The sequence below is a fragment of the Phoca vitulina genome, unplaced genomic scaffold (genome assembly GCF_004348235.1).
Source record: "Phoca vitulina isolate PV1807 unplaced genomic scaffold, GSC_HSeal_1.0 scaffold2, whole genome shotgun sequence".
NCBI classification, from domain to species: Eukaryota; Metazoa; Chordata; class Mammalia; order Carnivora; family Phocidae; genus Phoca; species Phoca vitulina.
In genome coordinates, this window is record NW_022589705.1 from 32230579 (window position 1) to 32250233 (window position 19655).

The 19655-nt window shown below is 35.0% G+C and overlaps 1 protein-coding gene across 6 annotated transcripts in view; it reads right to left on the minus strand.

Annotated features, from left to right (window-relative positions):
• Positions 1-229: 229 nt before the first annotated feature.
• PRKACB (protein kinase cAMP-activated catalytic subunit beta) overlaps positions 230-19655 on the minus strand; it is a 118672-nt gene continuing 99246 nt past the window's right edge. For all 6 annotated transcript variants that reach the window (XM_032424975.1, XM_032424958.1, XM_032424983.1 and 3 more), the window contains 3 exons: positions 19338-19460; positions 8748-8912; positions 230-3544 (listed from right to left, as the gene is read on the minus strand). In XM_032424975.1, the coding sequence (XP_032280866.1) occupies positions 3419-3544; positions 8748-8912; positions 19338-19460 (414 nt within the window). In that variant the 3' untranslated portion in view covers positions 230-3418. The remainder of the gene's footprint in view (positions 3545-8747; positions 8913-19337; positions 19461-19655) is intronic.

Here is a 19655-nt window from a genome sequence, read left to right on the forward strand (position 1 = left end):
ATGGCATGAGGAAGAAGTAGAAACACTTTTTAGAAACTATGGAATGAATCTAGTAGTTTCTTAATATACACTGAGCTGGACCTGATTGGTGGACGTTTCTCCCCTATTACTCTGTTCCCACCACCACAGACCAACCCAACACATACAAACTGGAATCTATAAGCATCTGTAGTACCTGCAGAGAAGGAATCAGGAGATAAAGGCACCAGATAGAACACAAGACTTAATATACTGTTTTATCCTTTGAAGATACTTTAATTTTGCTGTTATGATTAATTAAAAAACACAGTTGTTTTCAGCATTTCCTAGCTACAGTAGTGCATAGGAAATTCCATTCTAAACAAAGAATTAATTAATGAAATAACAACACACCTTAACATTTTACATTGATAGGTTACAGTTTACAAGGTGCTTTCACATACATTATTTCATTTGAGTCTTACAACAAGCAGATAAAACAGTCAGTGGGAAAGAAAAAAAATTTTTTTGTTGTTTTTGTTTTTTTAGGCTTACGATGAGTATTTTCAGGCCAATGGGCAGTCAATACAAGAACATATCAAAAACAAGACAGCAATACCCACAAGCCACAATATCTTTTTTTGGTAGGTTGACAGTTTGATATCAATTGGATATTTAGCATCAGTGAAGGAGGAAGGAATCAAAACAGACATGAGGTCCTCATGATATTCAAAAAAACTGTAAGAACCCTGTAAGAGATAAGGAGAAGAAAGAGAAGGAAGGCCCTAAAATATCGCCTTACCAAGACTTACTTCAAAGCACATTATCCCTTCAAACTGTCAAATAAAAAGAAACTTGTCATGACATGTGAAAATTAGAAAAGACCTTAGAAACTGCCTAATGGAACTCATTTTGAAGAGCTAAGGCCAAGGTCATGCTGACTGTGACAGACCAGCCTGAGACCCAGATGTCTTTGACTTCGAATCAGGGGGTCCTTCCTCTGCAATGCCATCTCCTTATTATTTACTGAGTAAAAATGTAATTTCTTCTGTTTCAAATAATGTAATCTGAGGTTAAATACTGATTCATTCCACTTATTTCTTATTCAAGTTTTTATCTTGTTCTTGGCTAAATTGTGGCTAAAACTGTGAGTTTTATATAACTTTAAGATATTCTAATCCAGTGTACTTGATTGGCTGGAAATAGACTCCCTTGACATATCTGAAAGCTTGCTCATGTCCTTTAAATGGAGAGTAAAATGGGCATGGCGAAATAGCCCTCAAAACCAATGTACGCCTAGGGGTGATCTACCTAGGCAGAGTTTACAGCAAGTTGTGCAGGGCAATAGTAATTTTATTTAAAACATTTTTTTTTTAGAACTTACAGAAATCTTTTTAATTGCTGAAAACTAAAATGTAATAATCAAATTGTCATCCCCATGATTTATTAAAATAATTTTACAATAATATACAATAAAGCTACCATAGAATTTGTAGCATACACATAGAATACAATGATCAGCATGTTCTTGGGCCAAAAACTAATTAAAATATTTTATACAAGTGATGTTTTAAATTTATTAACATGATGATATATTTTTGTCACATAAAACTTGATACAGCGAAGTATTTCATATTTTTGTTGCACATTTTAAATATAGGTGGACCAACTGAAATCAGTATCAGCTTTTAAATGACATAACCATGCAAAAACACTTGACAACCAAAAGATGTACAGATTGATGCAGAGAATATTCCAGACAGGCTTTTTTAAATGTCTTCAAAGGTTTTACAAGGGTACAGAGGAAAAGAAGTAGAGTCAGTGACCTGCACCAATAATGAAGCAAATAGAATGCTTATCTACACTAAGATCGGTTTGATTAAAAACAACTTATATGCATGTAAATTGATCATAAAAAATGAACACAGTTTATTTTCGACTCTTTCGGTGTGTTGTTTTAAGATAGGTCACTGACACACGGAGATAAAATCAGATGGCAAAATTTAAAAGCAAGGAAAAAAATATTTAAAAAACGGAGGTAAGCCATGGATTCTCAACAAACATTGAACTAAATGTGCAAAAGTGCTTGAAATTTCCACGTGACAGCAATTTTGTTGGCAAGGAAGTATAAAAAAATTAAACTCAAATACTAAAATTGTATCTGCATGATCATACATTCTGTTTCCTGAAAGAAAAGAGGCTTGAAATTCTGACATGTCTAAAAATATCACACCTCAAAATTAAAATACAACTGTGGCAGTTTTAAAAACTTCGTCCCTTTTCCTCGTTGATGAGGCACAGGATGAAAGCCGAAGCTTCCACAGCGCCTCCACCTCAGGCTGACATATAGATTATACCGGAATAACCTGGCAATAATTCCTTTTGTTCTTAACTGTGACAAAACAAAGCAAAGCAAAACAAACAAACAAAAACCTCATATAAATAAGAACATCTCTATACCGTTTACAAGTATCAAGCCATTTGTTTGACTCAGCGAAGTATTTGTCCGCATTAATGTTTTTAGTTCATTTCTTTTCCTTTAAAAAGCTTACCATGAGGACTATTTGAGAAACTAAAAAAATTGTCACTTTCTTCATCAGTCACGTTCTGTTAAAATACTGGCTAAAACCCTTATGGAGGAGTGAAGGTTTAGAAATCTTAGAGCTAGCTCTAATACCTACATAAAGGCTGGTACCAAGCAATGATCCATAGCATCAGTTTTTCCTGTGAATGAGACACATTTGTCACACTGCACAGCTGGTCACTTAATTACTCGAGGGGAAGATGATACAAAAGGTAGTGAAGGGAAATAGAGCCTCTGATCTCTAGGAATCCAAATTGCTGGGTCTAGCTACTCTATGTTAGTCTGCCCAAGTGTCTTGCCAGAACAGTGAATTCTAGGAAAGTTATTGTTTTGTTTTGTATAAACTGCCTTGTTGATAAGACATTCTGTCTTCAAAAATTGTCAAAAGTTTTGGCAAAACTGACTCTGAGCTACTCAAAGTAAAAACAGTTATTGGAAGTATATCCTCAAGCCACTGACCAACAAAAATAATGGCAAGAACTACCGAAGGCAACACTCATCCTTCCTTTCAAATATCACAGAGCCATAACACTGCCCATCTGAAACACCAACAAAATAAAATGGAGCACTGTTTGGAGAAAAACTGATGAAAATGAAAAAAGGAAGAAATGGATGTAGGGGAGGAGAAAGACAAACCAAAGGGAAGCAGGAAAGTGTCTAGTTGTGTGTTATGGCACAGATAATGCTTTGCTTAGCGGTGCCTTGTTACATAGGTGGATGCAGAGCGCACACACGGATGGCAATAAAGACCTCACTCAGTCGCTGGAATGACGGAACTAGGTAACTGCTTCAACAAGGACGGTCTCAGCTCCACCGTATCTCTCAACAGAGTGCAAAGACTGAGTGTAAGCTCTGATGTTATCTTGTTGCTCAGCTTTAAAATTCACAAAATTCTTTTGCACATTTTTCTGTTATAGAGACGCGGATATCTTCTTCTTCATAGTCATCAAAGTTGCTGGTATCTCCAGAGCCTCTGAACTTTGGTATGAATGGTGCTTCAACCTGTAATTGAGAAGGAAACCTAAGTGTGATATGATATTATGATTATAATAAATTTGGTCTTCGTCCTAGTCCCCAGCACAGAACTCTTTAAACTCTTGGATTTCATAACTGTTATGTTAATGAGGTGACTTTTGGAAAGCCCCTAGCCAACCTAAGGATGGGCGCTGGTTAGACACTCAGAACTTTCAGTCTTACCCCCTGACCTCCAGGAGACAAGAGGGGCTAGAGGCTAAGCTCAGTCGCCAATGGCCAATGATTTAAACAATCATGCCTACGTAATGAAGGCATAAAACTTCAAAAGGATGGGGTTTAGAGAGCTTCCAGGTTGATGAACAAATGGGGATTTGGGGAGAGTGGTGTGCCTGAAGACACAGCAGGAAGCTCTGAGCCCCTTCCACATACATGTCCTATGCATCTCTTCCATCTGGCTGTTCCTGAGTTACATTCTTTTATAATAAACTGGTAATAGTAAGTAAAGTTTCTGAGTTGTGAGCCGCTCTATCAAAGTAATCGAAACCCAGGAGGGGTTTGTGGGAACCTCTGATCTATAGCTTCTTAGTCAAAAGCACAGGTGACTAGACTTGTGATGAATGTCTGAAGTGAAGGTGGGTGGGGGGCACTCTTAGAGGACTGAGCCCTCAACCTATGGAGTCTGATGCTATCTCCAGGTAGACAGTGTTAAGACTTGAGTTAACTGTGTGGTGGTGGTGTGTGGGAGGGGAACACATGTATTGGAATAATAAAGAGGAAAAACGAATGCCTGGGAGTTTCTAAACACTAAGGAAAATAAATTCCCACTATTACTATATGGTAGCATCTATTTAAATTTTTTTTGGAGATTTTATTTATTTGACAGAGAGAGACACGGACAGAGAAGGAACACAAGCAGGGAGAATGGGAGAGGGAGAAGCAGGCTTCCTGCTGAGCAGGGAGCCCGATGCGGGACTCGATCCCAGGATCCCGGGATCATGACCTGAGCCGAAGGCAGACGCTTAACGACTGAGCCACCCAGGCGCCCCTGGTAGCATCTTTAAATGCCTTTAAGTCCCTAAATGATAACAGCATTACAAAAAGCAGCAAACAATAGGTTTGCTATTAATCTCAACATTTTCATTCAAGGAATGGTATGATTCTTAAGAGATTTCTAGGATAATTAACTATTGGCATCAAAATGTTGGCACTTCAGGTTACAGAATTCTAGATTTTCCTTTATCAGTTCCTCCCTTTTTAAAAAAATTATTTGAAAGAGAGAGATAGAGCTAGAGCAAGCAGGGGGAGGGGCAGAGGGAGAGAGAGAGAATCTCAAGCAGATTCCATGCTGAGCGCAGAGCCCGATGTGGGACTTGATCTCACAACCCTCAGATCACGACCTGAGCCGAAACCAAGAGTCGGTTGTTCACCCAGGTGGCTCATGATTCCCCACTTCTGATACAGAGCTCTTTCTAATATCTAAATCAGTGGTCTCCAAAGTTTTTTGATTTATATGCCTTTTAGTAGAACATTTTTGAGTATATATCACCAACATATGTGGAATTATTTATAAATTATTTACTCACACAACTATGTTAGTATAAGATATATACACAAACAAGACATTTAAAAAGAATAAGGTAAAAAGTATGTAGGACTGGGAAGTCTAATATCATCTTTTAGTTTGCCAGCTGGTTGCCTCATGTGCATGCTCTGGGGACTGCTGTTCTGCACCTTGCAGAGGAATCAGCTGTGCAGACAGCCGTCTCACATCTAGCCAGGCAGCAGTTTCGGATCACACCTGTTGGGATCATCTCTACATGTACAATGATTGCACAGTTTGAGTTGTCCAGGCCTCTTTCTTCCGTTTGGTGTCTCTCTGCTAGATGCCTTGGACTATTTCATTGCTCGTGAGCACTTGGTCAGAGAATAACAAAGACTATGAAAACTATTCAAATTATCATTTTTGTATTGCTGTGCATAGTTATAATTGAGATGATGTTAAAACAAATGGCTATACTGAAGTACTGAATTATTTCTACTTGTAAATTACCCAGGGATCTCCAAGTCCATTTGATAGTCAAGATTTGCGGTTGACCAATCTGTCCAATACTACAACCTGTTTGCTATAGGGTGCTACTTGGCAGATAAGCTGTTCACTACCTAAGGTAAGTCAAGCCCTCTGGAAAGCACACAGACTCTAAATGAGCAGTAGTAGTTCAGTTTTATCCCACTTTAAGAATAATTGTAGGGGCGCCTGGGTGGCTCAGTCGGTTAAGTGTCTGCCTTTGGCTCAGGTCATGATCCTGGGGTCCTGGGTTCCAGCCCCGCATCAGGCTCCCTGCTCAGCGGAGAGCCTGCTTCTCCCTCTCCCCCTCACCCTCCTTGTGCTCCTTCTCTCTCGCTCACTCTCTCTCAAATAAATAAATAAAAGCTTTTTTTTTAAAAAAAAAAAAATTGTAAAAATATAATACACAATATGGGTTGATTAGTAAATGCTAACAGCAGAAATTTTTCTTTTTAAATATAAATATGAAAAGATTAAAAATATTATCATCTTTAAAATACTAATAAAATGGGTAAACCTCAAGCAAATCTAATAAATATATCTAAATATAGCATTAATTAACACAAATATGACAATAAAGATCATATAAACAGTGATAATAATAGGGGGTATGGATGATTTTATAAGAAAATATAAATTTCTGAAATTGACTGAAGAAGAGGCAAAAATTTAGAGACCAATACCCAAAGAAAAATTAGTTTGTTAAAATTTCCAAGTTAATTCTTATTTCCTCAAGTTTCCCAAGGAATAAAAAGACATGGAATCAACTCCGGAAAAACAAAAACTGCAGGTCAGTAAAACTTATGACTATAGAAGCAAAGATCCTAAATAAAATTTTAGCAAATTGATTTTGCGTATTTTAAATAATATTTTGCAGGTATTATAATAATAATACCTCAAGATTAAATGGTGTTCAGGAATGTGAGGATATCTCATTGATATAATTCATCATGCTAATATGTCAAAGAAGATAAAGCACAATAAACTAGGAATCAAGGATATTCTTTTTTTGGTATGTTTTTTGTTGTCTTTTTTTGATATTTTCTTAGCCTGATCAAGGATATTTATCCAAGGCAAACAGCTAACTTCATATTTGGAGCTAAAACATGAAAGGCATTCCCATTCAAAACAGGAATAAGACAATACAGCTCAACAGTCCTACTCTTTAAAAATATTATTTTAGACATTCTAGCATATACAATAGAGCAAAATGGAAATAAAAGATATAAATATTGAAAAAGTAGAGGCAAATGATATCTCTGCCCACTGTAATTATTTATCAATAAAATGCAAGGGAATCACTGAAAAACCTACGGAAATCAACAACAGAATTTAGTAAGGTGGCCAGTTACAACACAAACATAGAAATTATGTTTCCCCCTATATTCCACTATAATGGGAAAGCAAATGCATTTGCAATAGCAATCAATGTATAAATTTAAGGAATAACTTTAGTTTTTTGAGGAATTTATTATTATTATTTTAAATTAGGTTCCATAAAGGTTCCATTCATAGTGAAGTAGAGATTTTGGTTCTTTAAGAAAGAAATTGGACCTATATGGGGCAGGGCTCTCTAAGACTTTACCGAATGACAGAAAATATTTGAATAAATGTAGAAATATAACATGTTCATTATGAGGAATTTTCAAGATTTTGATTCTCTTCTAATTAATATACTGTTATCCCAATTAAGAGCCCCAAATACAATATAAGTATTTGGAAAGACTAATAAAACAGGGAGTTATTGTTTAATGGGTACAGAGTTCTAATTTTGCAAGATGAAAGAATTCTGGAGAGGGATGGTGGTGATGGCGACAGAACAGTGTGAATGTACTTAATGCCACTGAACTGTACACTTACAAATGGCCAGGATAGCAAATTTTGTTTTGTGTATTTTCATACAATAAAACTATAAAAAATCTGAATTATGTATTCTTTTCCATGAATATTTAAAGGAATTCCACAGATCAAATATATATTTTGAAAATTAAAAAAACACCATAAAGCTATATAAAACGGTAAAGTGTACAGTACAAGAATAGACAAAAGGAACTCATAAAAATAAAGTTCAGGAACAGACTGAAATATATAAATATATAATAAATTAGCATTCCATAAAGGTGGAATTTCAAATAAGGGGCCAAATAAGGATTATTCATTCAACAAATGCTGAGAGAATAATTAGCTAATTATGAAGCATCAACAAAAAAGAAGTCAGATCAAAAAGCACTAAAAGAAAACACAGATTCACTAAGTCACCCAAATAGAATTGCTCTTGGCTATACAACACATCCAGCTGAGGTAATGATGCTAAGGGCTGTTTCATGATTTAATGGCTAGGGAGTTTCTGAACCTATCTTATGAGATGCAGAGACTACTGCACTCACATTGTTTTGGTCTTTGCTGCATTATTAAATTCTTTTAATCTTTGTTTTTAGAATTTTTTCTAAAAGATATAAACTCAGAAAACTGTGCTATTAATATTCAATTACAGCATTTACATTTTTTTCCTAAGGAAATTCACTCGTGCTGCAGAGCAATATGGCAAGTCTCTGAAACATTAGGAGTTTTGGTTTTATGAAAAAAAAAAGAGAAAAAATATATTCAAGATGTAAACACTTTATAAATACAAATTATCTTTAACCGGGCATTTAAGAAGCAAAGGAGAGATAAAGGTAATTCTGCACAGCAAAATCTTTACTTAAATGTCTCAATTTGATAGAAAGGTGAAGCGACAAAGACTGAAAAATATCTGATGAATCTAGCTATTAAATGTTATTAAATCTAGCTTGTGCCAATTCCGGGTGGGAGACTACATTTCTTTATATGTTGTCTTTCTAATGTGGCTTCATACCAGTGTCGAAATGCAAACCTTTGGGACACTGTCTACTGTTTAATTACCATGATATTGTAAAGAATAAGAGGCATGGGTAGGAAAAATTTGACACTGAAAACATTTCAGGTTGATGGTCAAAATAGAATATGCTTTCTCTTTTATCAGGGAGAAAACTCATTTTTAAGTTGTGGGCTGGAAAGGTCCCTTAAGTCCTGCATAGGAATAATTCAAAGGTAAAAAAAATTAAAATCATGTGTTAAGCTGAAAATATCTCTGTTATAATTTAAATACCAACTTGTAAAAGCTTTTAAATTAAAGAAACGGCTCACCTTCCTCTGGTAAATAGCAATCCAATCTGTGGTGGCAAACCACTTGTGAGTTTTTATATCACTCACACCATTCTTCAGGTTTCCAAACCGCTTCGTCAAATCCACCTGTAGCAGGTTCCTTAGAAGGTCCTTGAGATCTGAACTGAAGTGCGATGGGAATCGGACCTGTACCAACACACCATGTGGTCAAACATACGTTAGCATGGCCTCAACTTCCAACAGGGCAGAGACCTCTGAAGAAAATGCTTTAAAGGGTTAACAGATCCCTTTCAGAGCTCTTTGCGTTCTTACCGTGGTTCTCTCCAAGTGCCACCATCACCTTCTGACTCCTATTGCGCGTCATGACATTGCCTCAGTTGATCTTCATTTAGGTATGCTGCAATATCTGTGTATGTCTCTTTCCCCCAGACCATGAGCTTCTGGAGGGAGGGTGCTGTGCCACTTTTGTTTGTTATTCCCAGAATTTATTACATCATTTCAAATAATGTTGTTTGTCCAGTTAACAGTTATTGAGACCTACTATGTACTACACTGCTCTCACGCTGGATATATAGCAATGAGCTATGATATACTTGGTGAATATGGTATTAATTCTATTCTAAAGATGGAGAAACTAGGATCCACAGACATTGTATAACTTACCCAATCATTAGACTACAAAGTGACAGAGTTGGGACTAAACATCTAGTCATGATTCCTAGGCTCATGAATTTTGTTCTTTATTACACAGTCTTCAAATATATAGAACTCCTTAATTTATATTCTGACTTTCAAAAAGCTCAACATGATGCACATTCTCATATTGTCAAAGTATAAGTTAAATCATTAGCAGGCAAAGCCAGATTCATAACTATAGTCTTCTAACTGCTACTTATGCTATTTTGTACATAAATGCTTCTCAAAGTGTGTTCCTAGGACCCACTTTCATCAGAATCAACTGGGAGAGTGGAGGGATAAAAATGCTGATTCCTGGGGCTTACTTCAAATGATGGGGGCATTGGGTCTGAAATTCTAAGGTTTTTATCTCCAAGTGATTCTTTCATATGTGCATGAAAACTTGAGAAACACTCTTTGCAACTCTATTCACTGCTTTGTGCAAAAGTTTTATTTTTTCTGTTAGTGACAGATGAAAAAAATTTTAATGTAAATAAACTAAAATCATCATACTAGAGGAAAACTAATATTTGTGTCCAACAACCAAAGACTAATTGAAGGTCGAATAGCTAATAACTGAACAGGATTTGGGGTCAACTCATATAAATTAGCAACTAAAAGCCTCATTTTTGCAAAGCCTGTATTATCACAGATTATAAGAGGGTTTATGTTCTAAAAAAAAAAAAAACATGTGAATTGCCACTATCTTTAGTTTTTAATTCTAAAAGTAAAGTTTTATTTATATAATGGCTTATTAGAAGTTCATCACTGTGCTAAACTTTATGCGCACTGGCTCATAAAACCCAAAATTAACATTACGGTAAACATGATTTGATCTCCATTTTACAGGTGATGCAATTGAAACTTACACAGATTAAGTTATTTGCCTGAGATTATAGAGCTAATAAGTGGTAAGAGAGCTATAATTCCAAACCAGGTACTCTGACTTCAGAGTATACACTCTTAATTATTCTATACTGTTCTCATGATTCAATAACCTGAAAATAGTTATTGTCAGGACACTTCCAAAAGACTGAAATTTTCATCTTAAAAATACTTGCTGCACACTTCCTCATTTATCCTAGTTGGAGTAGAAACTACAGAATATGCTGTACTCAAAAGGCATACTGTCTAAAAATAACATGATTTATTTATACAGTGGTTATATTCCAACTTTGCTTAGATTCCAAAGAAGTAACTTATTTGAAGTAGAGCTATCTTTGTTTGGAATAGAGTCTGCATGAACTGTTCAATGTAATGTGCCAGTTATGTTCCCCTTCATGATGTTCAGAACAGTAGACAATAATGTACCACATATAAATTATCTTTTGAATTCAGGTAATGTGCAATAGAATGCTTAAAGAATATACACACCTAAATAGAGTAGTTCTTTATTTTGGAATGCAGATGAAGTGTTGGTATTGGATTAGTTAAGGTGTGTGTATATCTTTGTAATCTTAAGAAGAGTGATTCTCAAATGAGGAGTTGTGGCTGGGGGGTTGTGATGGTAGATATCAGAGTCATTTGGAAACCTTATCATATGATAGGCATATCCTCTTCACCTCCACATCACACCCTCTCTTCTTCCCCAGAGATTCTGTTAGGTAGCCCACACTCACATAGTAAGCATGTTAATGAGACTATGTCAGATCCTTTAAGTATACTGAAGGAGAAATAATGGGAATCATTATGAAAGTATTTTTTCTGTTTGTTCTGAAATGTAATCAGAAATGTAGTTTCTTTGTTGATTTGACTTTCCAAAGAGCCATGTTGATTCATCAAACTGAAATTAGCAAAAACCAGAAAATGACTTAAACACAATTATGTTTTAGATGCAAGACTTTTCTTTATGGTACATTAACTTGGAAACACCAAAGATTTCTATAATGGGAAGAATGACTAATTTTTCCTTCAAAATTATATTAAGAAGAGTATTATTTCTATTACTATTATTAATTATAACTGCTGTAGAAATTGAAATCAGAATCCTAAAATATTGGAGCAAAGGGAGTTTTAGTTTAATTTAGTCCAAACCTTCATTTTAAGATAAGGAACCCAAGCTCCAGTGACACTACCAACTCAGTTTCATTGTTGGGAAAATAACTTAATCCTCCTGACTTCTACGTCTTTCTGCCAGTCCATTATTGGGCAAACAATGTGAAAGTAGTTGAAAAAGAGCCAGATAGGGAAAAGAAAAAGTCTAGATCCATTAAACCATTAGATCTGAGAGATAAGATCACTGGAAACTGGCATTAACATGAAAGAGGTGTTTGCACAATATACACTTCCTAGAGTGTTTATTTGGTCTTTTCCCCCTAATTATTTCCTGGCTAGGATTATTTAACAACCTTTAGGGACTAAGTTACTGCTGAATTTCCTAATGATATATTCTTGAGAATAAATCTATTTCTACAGGTATGAGGTATAGACATACAGAACAAGCTTTTGACATACACTGTGTTTCAAAATAGTCTGTGATAATTTAAAAAATACAGATGTTTGGAATACACAGAAGACCAACTGAGTCAGTATCTGAGAGTGAGTGTCCACTTCTTGAAAGCTTCATGAAGGCAGAGACCATAACTAATCGCTGTATCCAGCACTGGTCTGACATATAATATGAACTCAATGAATATTAAATGAATGCAATAATTCAAATTTGACAAATAATGGATCGAACACCTATGTGCTAGGCACATAGTGCTTAGGACATAGTAGTAAACAAAATAAGACAGAGTCCTACCTTCACAGAGTTTACATTCTAGTGAGGAAGAGAAATGATAGATAGTAATTTAGCAAAATGTTGTCATCCTCACAAACTCTTGCACTGTAAGGTCTCTGATTTTTACTCTGAAGAAAATGGGGAATCATTGCAAGGTTCTGGAAGGAGTAACAGGATCTAATTTAACATTTTTAAAGAACCAGTCTAGTGATTCAGAAGACAGCAGTAAGTGGTGGTAAGAAGTGGTTGAATTCTGTGTATATTCTAAAGATAGATAAAGATAGAGCCAAAATGGTTTTCCTGTGCATTATATACAGAGTGAAGACTCCAGGGTGTCTTGGCCTGAGTAACTGAAAGGATGGTGTTGCCATCAACTGAGATGGAAAGAGCAGTGGGAAGAACAGATTTGCTAGGGAAAACAAAAGTCTGTTAGTTTTGGACAGATTTAGTTTAAGATATTTATTAGATACCTGAGTGGAGATCTCAGGTAGGAAGTTGGCTACAAGGGTCTGCAACCCAAGAGTCAGGTATGGACCGAACAAGTGAATGTGGAAATCGTCAGTTGGCATTTAAAGTCATGAAACTGGATGAGACCACCAATGGACAAAGTGCAGAGAAGAGAAGAGGACCAAGGCAAGGAGGTTGATAAGGAAAGATTAGTAATGCAGGAATAAAGCTAAGATTGTGAAGAGTCACTGAAGCCAAGGGTAGAGATAATAAATGAACCACTGAATTAGATTCTGTTTCTGGCTTTGCCACAAACTACCTTTCATCTTTGGGCAATTCTGAATCTTGATTTACCTACATATAGGATAAGGGAGTTAAACTAAATAAAACTGAACATTCTTAACCATCTCAAAAATTCTACCAGCCTTTCATTTTCGTAGAAAGAATACCTGGGTTTCAGTCCCAACTCCAGTCACATACATGCTCTATGCTTTCGGGCAAACTCTTCCACCTTTCTGAGTCTCAGTTACCTCATCTATAAAATGATGAAAGTATACTTCATCCCCCCAGGTACGAAAAGAAATTAGGTAATTTTTATGAAACTGACACAAGGCACTAATCAATACATTTTTAATTTTTTTCAACCTTTCTGTTAGAATATTTTAATGATAAGGTGCATTTTGAATCAAAGAAGGAACTTGGAAGACAGCAATATCTATCACTAGATATCTAGACTACTCAAGGACAGTCTGTGCTAGAAAAGTCATTTGGAGAATGCAAGAAGTTCCTTCTTATGCTCTACCTGTTAATTTACAGAAAAGCACTTTCTTCTTTTCTAATGGTACTTAAATTTGGCAGAGTGAAGGAGAAAAAGGAAAACTATGACCCTATTTTAGAAAGACAGTATTGTAAATATACCTGATATTTTAAACAACTTCATCAAATTACATTATGTAATATGTTAAACCAATTACAAAATTCACTCTGAATTATGCAAACTTGATAGAATATTGGTTCTGCTTATAAAGTCTTATACATTTTGGTTTTAGGAAAGATTAATATTTTCTAAAAATTAAGAGGAAGTTACATCCACAAAGCAAATCAGATCATGTTGTTACCATATCCATACTGGGTGATTTAAATTCACTAACCACTTTACCTTTTTTTTTAGTTTTAGAAATAAAATAAGACCAAAATCAAATTTGTCTACATTCAATTTAATCACAGAATTACAAAGTTGATCTCTGACTGAAGAAGGGAAAATTTTTACTGCTATTCTTCTGCAAATGACAGGGAGATGGCTTAACTAGTAACAGTACTTTTTATGCGTTGGGATAAAATTTACTGGCTTAAATGACTCAAAGAGTTTGCACACAGCCAACAAGCAATAATCTATTAACTTCTGTCCACAAGCATGTTGGAATAAATTTTTAAAAATTACCTTTCTGCATCTGAAACTAATGATGTACCATATGTTGGCTAATTGAATTTAAATTAAAAAAAAAAGAAAAAAATTTACCTTTCTAAATTAGGTACAGTTCTAAGAAATCTATATCCCAGTAACAAATTTATCTAGCAAAAATGAGCATATTTATTAGTAAATTTTTCAAAAGGCATAACAACTTTCATACATTAGGCTTTCTATAGATATGGTGCCAACCTCCACACTGCTTCATAGGACCTGAAGCAACTTTAATCAGCCTGGATCCTATATATAAAAAGAACTAGTACATTTAAAAAATACTTATTAAATATTAGTACTACAACTGTGGGCTCTCTGGTCTGTTCTCTTACCTATGCAGAAAGAGTGGTAGTTACAGAGGACCATTACCCACCCGATCCTCATTCCCTCCACTGCAAAACAAGTTGCCATCATTTGCCCAAAAGACCACTAGAGTAAGGACTGTCTCAAAGAAAGTATTAAGAAGAATTTTGAATGACCACAGCAAAGTGTTAAGAAATGGCCTGGGTTTTAGGCATTGTAAAGCTGCTTTTGAATTTTATGGAAATGACTACCAAGTTCTCTAAGTTTCTTTAACTATAGCCATAGACAAATAGAAAATGGCATTTAAATTTCCCCAAAAGCATTAACAATGGCATCTTAGAAAAAGTGTAGTGGTATTTCTGCATATGTGTATATTAATTAGGAAATAGAATCTGTGCAGAAAAGAGATAATGTAGCAGGTTTGGGACTGTTACCCTTAAGGAAGGCCTGCTTGCAAGTTTAGCCCTGGGCAGGTTATCTGGGAAGTGGCATGGTAACAGTTCCTCACACTGATATGAAACTTTCCCTAAATAATATGAGTGGTTCACTGTACCTAGATTGTTTGTACAAACAATATGGCTTATGCTGAATATCTATTTTGCTCTGTGAGTTTGGGATGCAGGTATGCACTAAGTAGAAGGTGTATATGTGATCCCAATAAAACCTTGGGCTCTGAGTCTCTAATGAGCTTCCCTGGTAGATAACAATTTGTTGCTGAAAGAATTAAGTTCATCCCTTGTAACTCAACTGGGAGAAGACTCTTGAAAACTTTGCCTAGTTTCCTCAAGAGACTGCCCCATGAGCCTTTCCTTTTGCTGATTTTACTTTATATCTTTTTGTTATAAGGTACCTTATAATGAAGGTACTTGTTACAATAGAAGATATTCATTTCTTGAGTATTACTATATGCTGAAGTTTGTGAGTCTTCCTAGTGAATCACCTAACCTGGGATTGGTTCTAAGGACCCATGACAAAAAAAGGAATAGCCAGTTAACCGCTAATCAATTACCCTTCATGTGAATGTGAATTTCCCTTGAGGAAAAAATGAACTGCTTCTTTGATCATTCTATATATATGTATGTTTACAACTTTATATTTTGTATAGTGTCTCCTTGTACATTTTTGGTGCTCACTAAAAATGGAATGATATTTACTTTATATATAATGAAGCTCAGAATTTTTTTTAATTATATAAGTCAAGGACTATAAAGTTATGGTTTCCACAACAGCTGTTACTTGACTGCCTTATTTGCAAGTATCATTTTTGAACACAGTATCAACTTTTATATTTCCAAGAGTAATGCAACCAGATAGAGTTGCTGTAGAAACCATAACTGATACTTGTCATGGAGTATATGGCACTGAAGTATGAAATTTAAAGACTATATACAGAAACTCAGCATATATATTGCTAGGATATGGCAAATATACTGCGAAAATTGTAAGACTTTTCTGTCAACTATGCATTTCTAAACCTGAACCTTGATATTGCATGAATAATTTGACATTTAAAATACCACCTCCTCCTTTTTTAAAGGCAAAATATGTGTAGGAGAGAATCTAACAAGCTGATTGATCATCTTTCTGTGCATTTAAAAATACCAACCTCAGTTAAAATATTGTAATAGAGAAAGTACTTAACAATCTAATTTTCAAATGTATGTATTTCAGTGAATTAATCACTTCATTAAATACATTTTATTTTAACTTTGATGTTACTGACACCTATAATCTTTGTAACATGGTTTCAGAATGGAAAAATGTAATCAATATAAAATGTTGCATAAAATAACATACTTTTAAAAAATCAGAAAAAATAATTCTCATTGAAACATTGGTTTTTAAATGATATATCATTCAAACCATTAAAGATTTTAAATAGAAATACAGGATTTGTAAGACCATAATTTGATTTTTAATGACTCGAGTAATTAAAAAATTTAAATATTAGTCTCCAATTTGGCTTTTATTTACTAGCTAGAGAGATAATAATACTTTTGTAAGGTAGACAGAGATACATCCTAGTTTGGATTTGAGTGTTGAAACAGATGGTTTTATTGGGAATGGTGCATATGACTTTATGTTCACATAAAACAGATCCTAGAGATCACTTAATGGCAATATTCTGCTTTCATGAGTTCTACTTTAGCAGCAAAAGGGAAAAGGGATGAAAATAACTTTATATCCAATATGGGAAGAGATAATCTGGCACCCTTAGTTAAAAACAATAGTACACCAAACATCCTCTCCTATTTTTAAATAAGTGAAGAAAAATATCTGTGATAAGATAAAATTTTATGTTGCTAAGGTGTTGTTAAGGTGACTCAGATTTAAACAGTTATGATTTTAGACTATATGCAGATTTAAATATTAAGTTAATATTGTATCCTCACTATTAAAGTTTGATGTGAAATAAAAACATATTCATAAGCAGTTAAAAAAATTTTTAGACAATGTAATGATTGGCCAATGAAGGCCAATTCATACAAATGAAGATACATTCATTTTAAATAAAGCAATTTTTCTAAGTAAGTGAAATTTAGTTATGATGGCATCCTTGTCAGACAGTTTTATTCCTTTTGTAAAGTTAAGGATAAATAAAAGCAATGTAGTAAAGATTCAGGAACTTTGTAATGATCTATAATTAAATTATTTGGAACTATTAGTGTAATTTCTGCATTCTTAATTTTGGCTGTCTTTTCCCATGTAAACCTACTTCTGATAATGCATAATTTATGAATTAGGCACAATAAGAGACTAACAACAATGAACAACTGTAACACTATGCTGCTGTAATAAAAGTTACATGGGTCTGTCCCCCTATCAAACGATCTTATTGTATGTCTCTCACCCTCTTGTGATGACGTGACATGATACCAGGCCTACGTGAGGACAGGAAGTGAGGTGAATGATGTTGGTGTATGACGTAGTGGGAGGCTATTACTGACCTTCTGATGATACCTCAGAAGGACAATCACCTGCTCTGGACCGTAGTTGACTGCAGGCCACTGGAACTGCAGATAAGGGTGGACTACTGTATGCTTCTCTCATTCAGTGATTTTAAAGTATTTTAGTTCTCTCAACATTCTTCATGTCATCTTTGGTTCTTATTCTTTCTTGGGATTTTACATAATCACTTTTCAAATTCTTAAAAAATAAATACCTGGCTTGTCTACTAATTTTTCTTGATATTTATCTCAAAAGTTCTTTTACAGGGACTTTAATATTCTCCTGGGTGAAAACAATTAACAAGGGTAAGAAACCTGAGGCCTAGAGATCTACAAATGTAACAAGGACAGCAGTGATACCTTTTTTTTTTTACTAAATTTATTTATTTTTATTTATTTTTAATTTCATTATGTTAATCACCATACATTACATCATTAGTTTTTGATGTAATGTTCCATGATTCATTGTTTGCGTATAACACCCAGTGCTCCATTCAGTACATGCCCTCTTTAATACCCATCACCAGGCTAGCCCATCCCCCTACCCCCTTCCCCTCTAGAACCCTCAGTTTGTTCCTCAGAGTCCATAGTCTCTCATGGTTCGTCTCCCACACTGATTTATCCCCCTTCATTTCTCCCTTCCTACTATCTTCTTTTTTTTTTTTAACATATAATGTATTATTTGTTTCAGAGGTACAGGTCTGTGATTCATCAGTCTTACACAATTCACAGCACTCACCATAGCACATACCCTCCCCAATATCTATCACCCAGCCACCCCATCCCTCCCACCCCCACTGCTCCAGCAACCTTCAGTTTGTTTCCTGAGATTAAGAATTCCTCATATCAGTGAGATCATATGATACATGTCTTTCTCTGATTGACTTATTTCGCTCAGCATAATACCTTCCAGTTCCATCCACGTCATGGCAAATGGCAAGAGTTCATTCCTTTTGATGGCTGCATAATATTCCATTGTGTATATATACCACATCTTTTTTATCCATTCATCTGTCGATGGGCATCTTGGCTCTTTCCATAGTTTCGCTATTGTGGACATTGCTGCTATAAACATCGGGGTGCACGTACCCCTTCGGATCACTACATTTGTATCTTTGGGGTAAATACCCAGTAGTGCAATTGCTGGGTCGTAGGGCAGCTCTATTTTCAACTTTTTGAGGAACCTCCATACTGTTTTCCAGAGTGGCCGCACCAGCTTGCATTCCCACCAACAGTGTAGGAGGGTTCCCCTTTCTCCACATCCCCGCCAACATCTGTCGTTTCCTGACTTGTTAATTTTAGCCATTCTGACTGGTGTGAGGTGGTATCTCATTGAGGTTTTGATTTGGATTTCCCTGACAGCAGTGATACTTAATTACTTAAATATTCTATTCTGCCTTTCTGTATTACCTTAGTGTAAATCTTTCAACAGCTAGCTTAGTTATCTGTAAGAAGTATTTATTTTTTATTTTTGACATTGCTGAAGTATAAGTTCTTTAGTTAGTCCCCTAATTTGTGAATACTGCCATAAAATAAAACTTTCCCCATTAAATGAAGTAAAGGATAACTGAAAATCTTGTGATCCCTGTAGACTACATCTGCACTGTGTGATATGGAACAATACTGTGTTGATATGTGGATTCTACGTGGCTGGATAAGACTCATTCTATTGGTGTCTTGTTCTTATAGTCCAGCTATGCAGCATCCATGATTTAAATTTGGATCTCGGTAAAAAAGATAAATTACTACATTAGGAACATTCAGGGAACCTTCTGAATAGGTGATATTATAAATTTTAAGTTCACGGATCAGAAGGTCAGCTTTCACACGAGTGTGAATCTGGCTGAGATACAAAGAAATAAGAAACTTCAATGATTTAATATTTATTTTGTTATCTTAAATGAACACTAGATACAAAGGTAGCAACTATGGATATTTTTGTATTTTTCCCAACTTAGGGTAATATTCTCATGACATTAAATGGTGTCATTCTACAAAGCTTACTCATTATAGAAATTATGAATGACAGAGGAATAATAAAATGTATTACTTACCTTTCCAGAAACAATCTTTTCATAAATCTGAATTGGTTGGTCTGCAAAGAATGGGGGGTAGCCCGCTGCCATTTCATAGATTAACACGCCTAATGCCCACCAATCCACTGCCTTATTGTAGCCCTAAGATAAACAGCAGAAAATATCATTTATTACTTAATCTACTCAGAAGAGAATGAAGTCACAGATGATTTCAAAATGATCTACAAGCATATGAAATTTGTTAAAGAGCAGTTGCTGAGCAGCTAGGTATTCAGGATAGAATAAAAAATGAACAAAATATATCAGGTCACATTTTATCAAATAAAAGGAAATGAC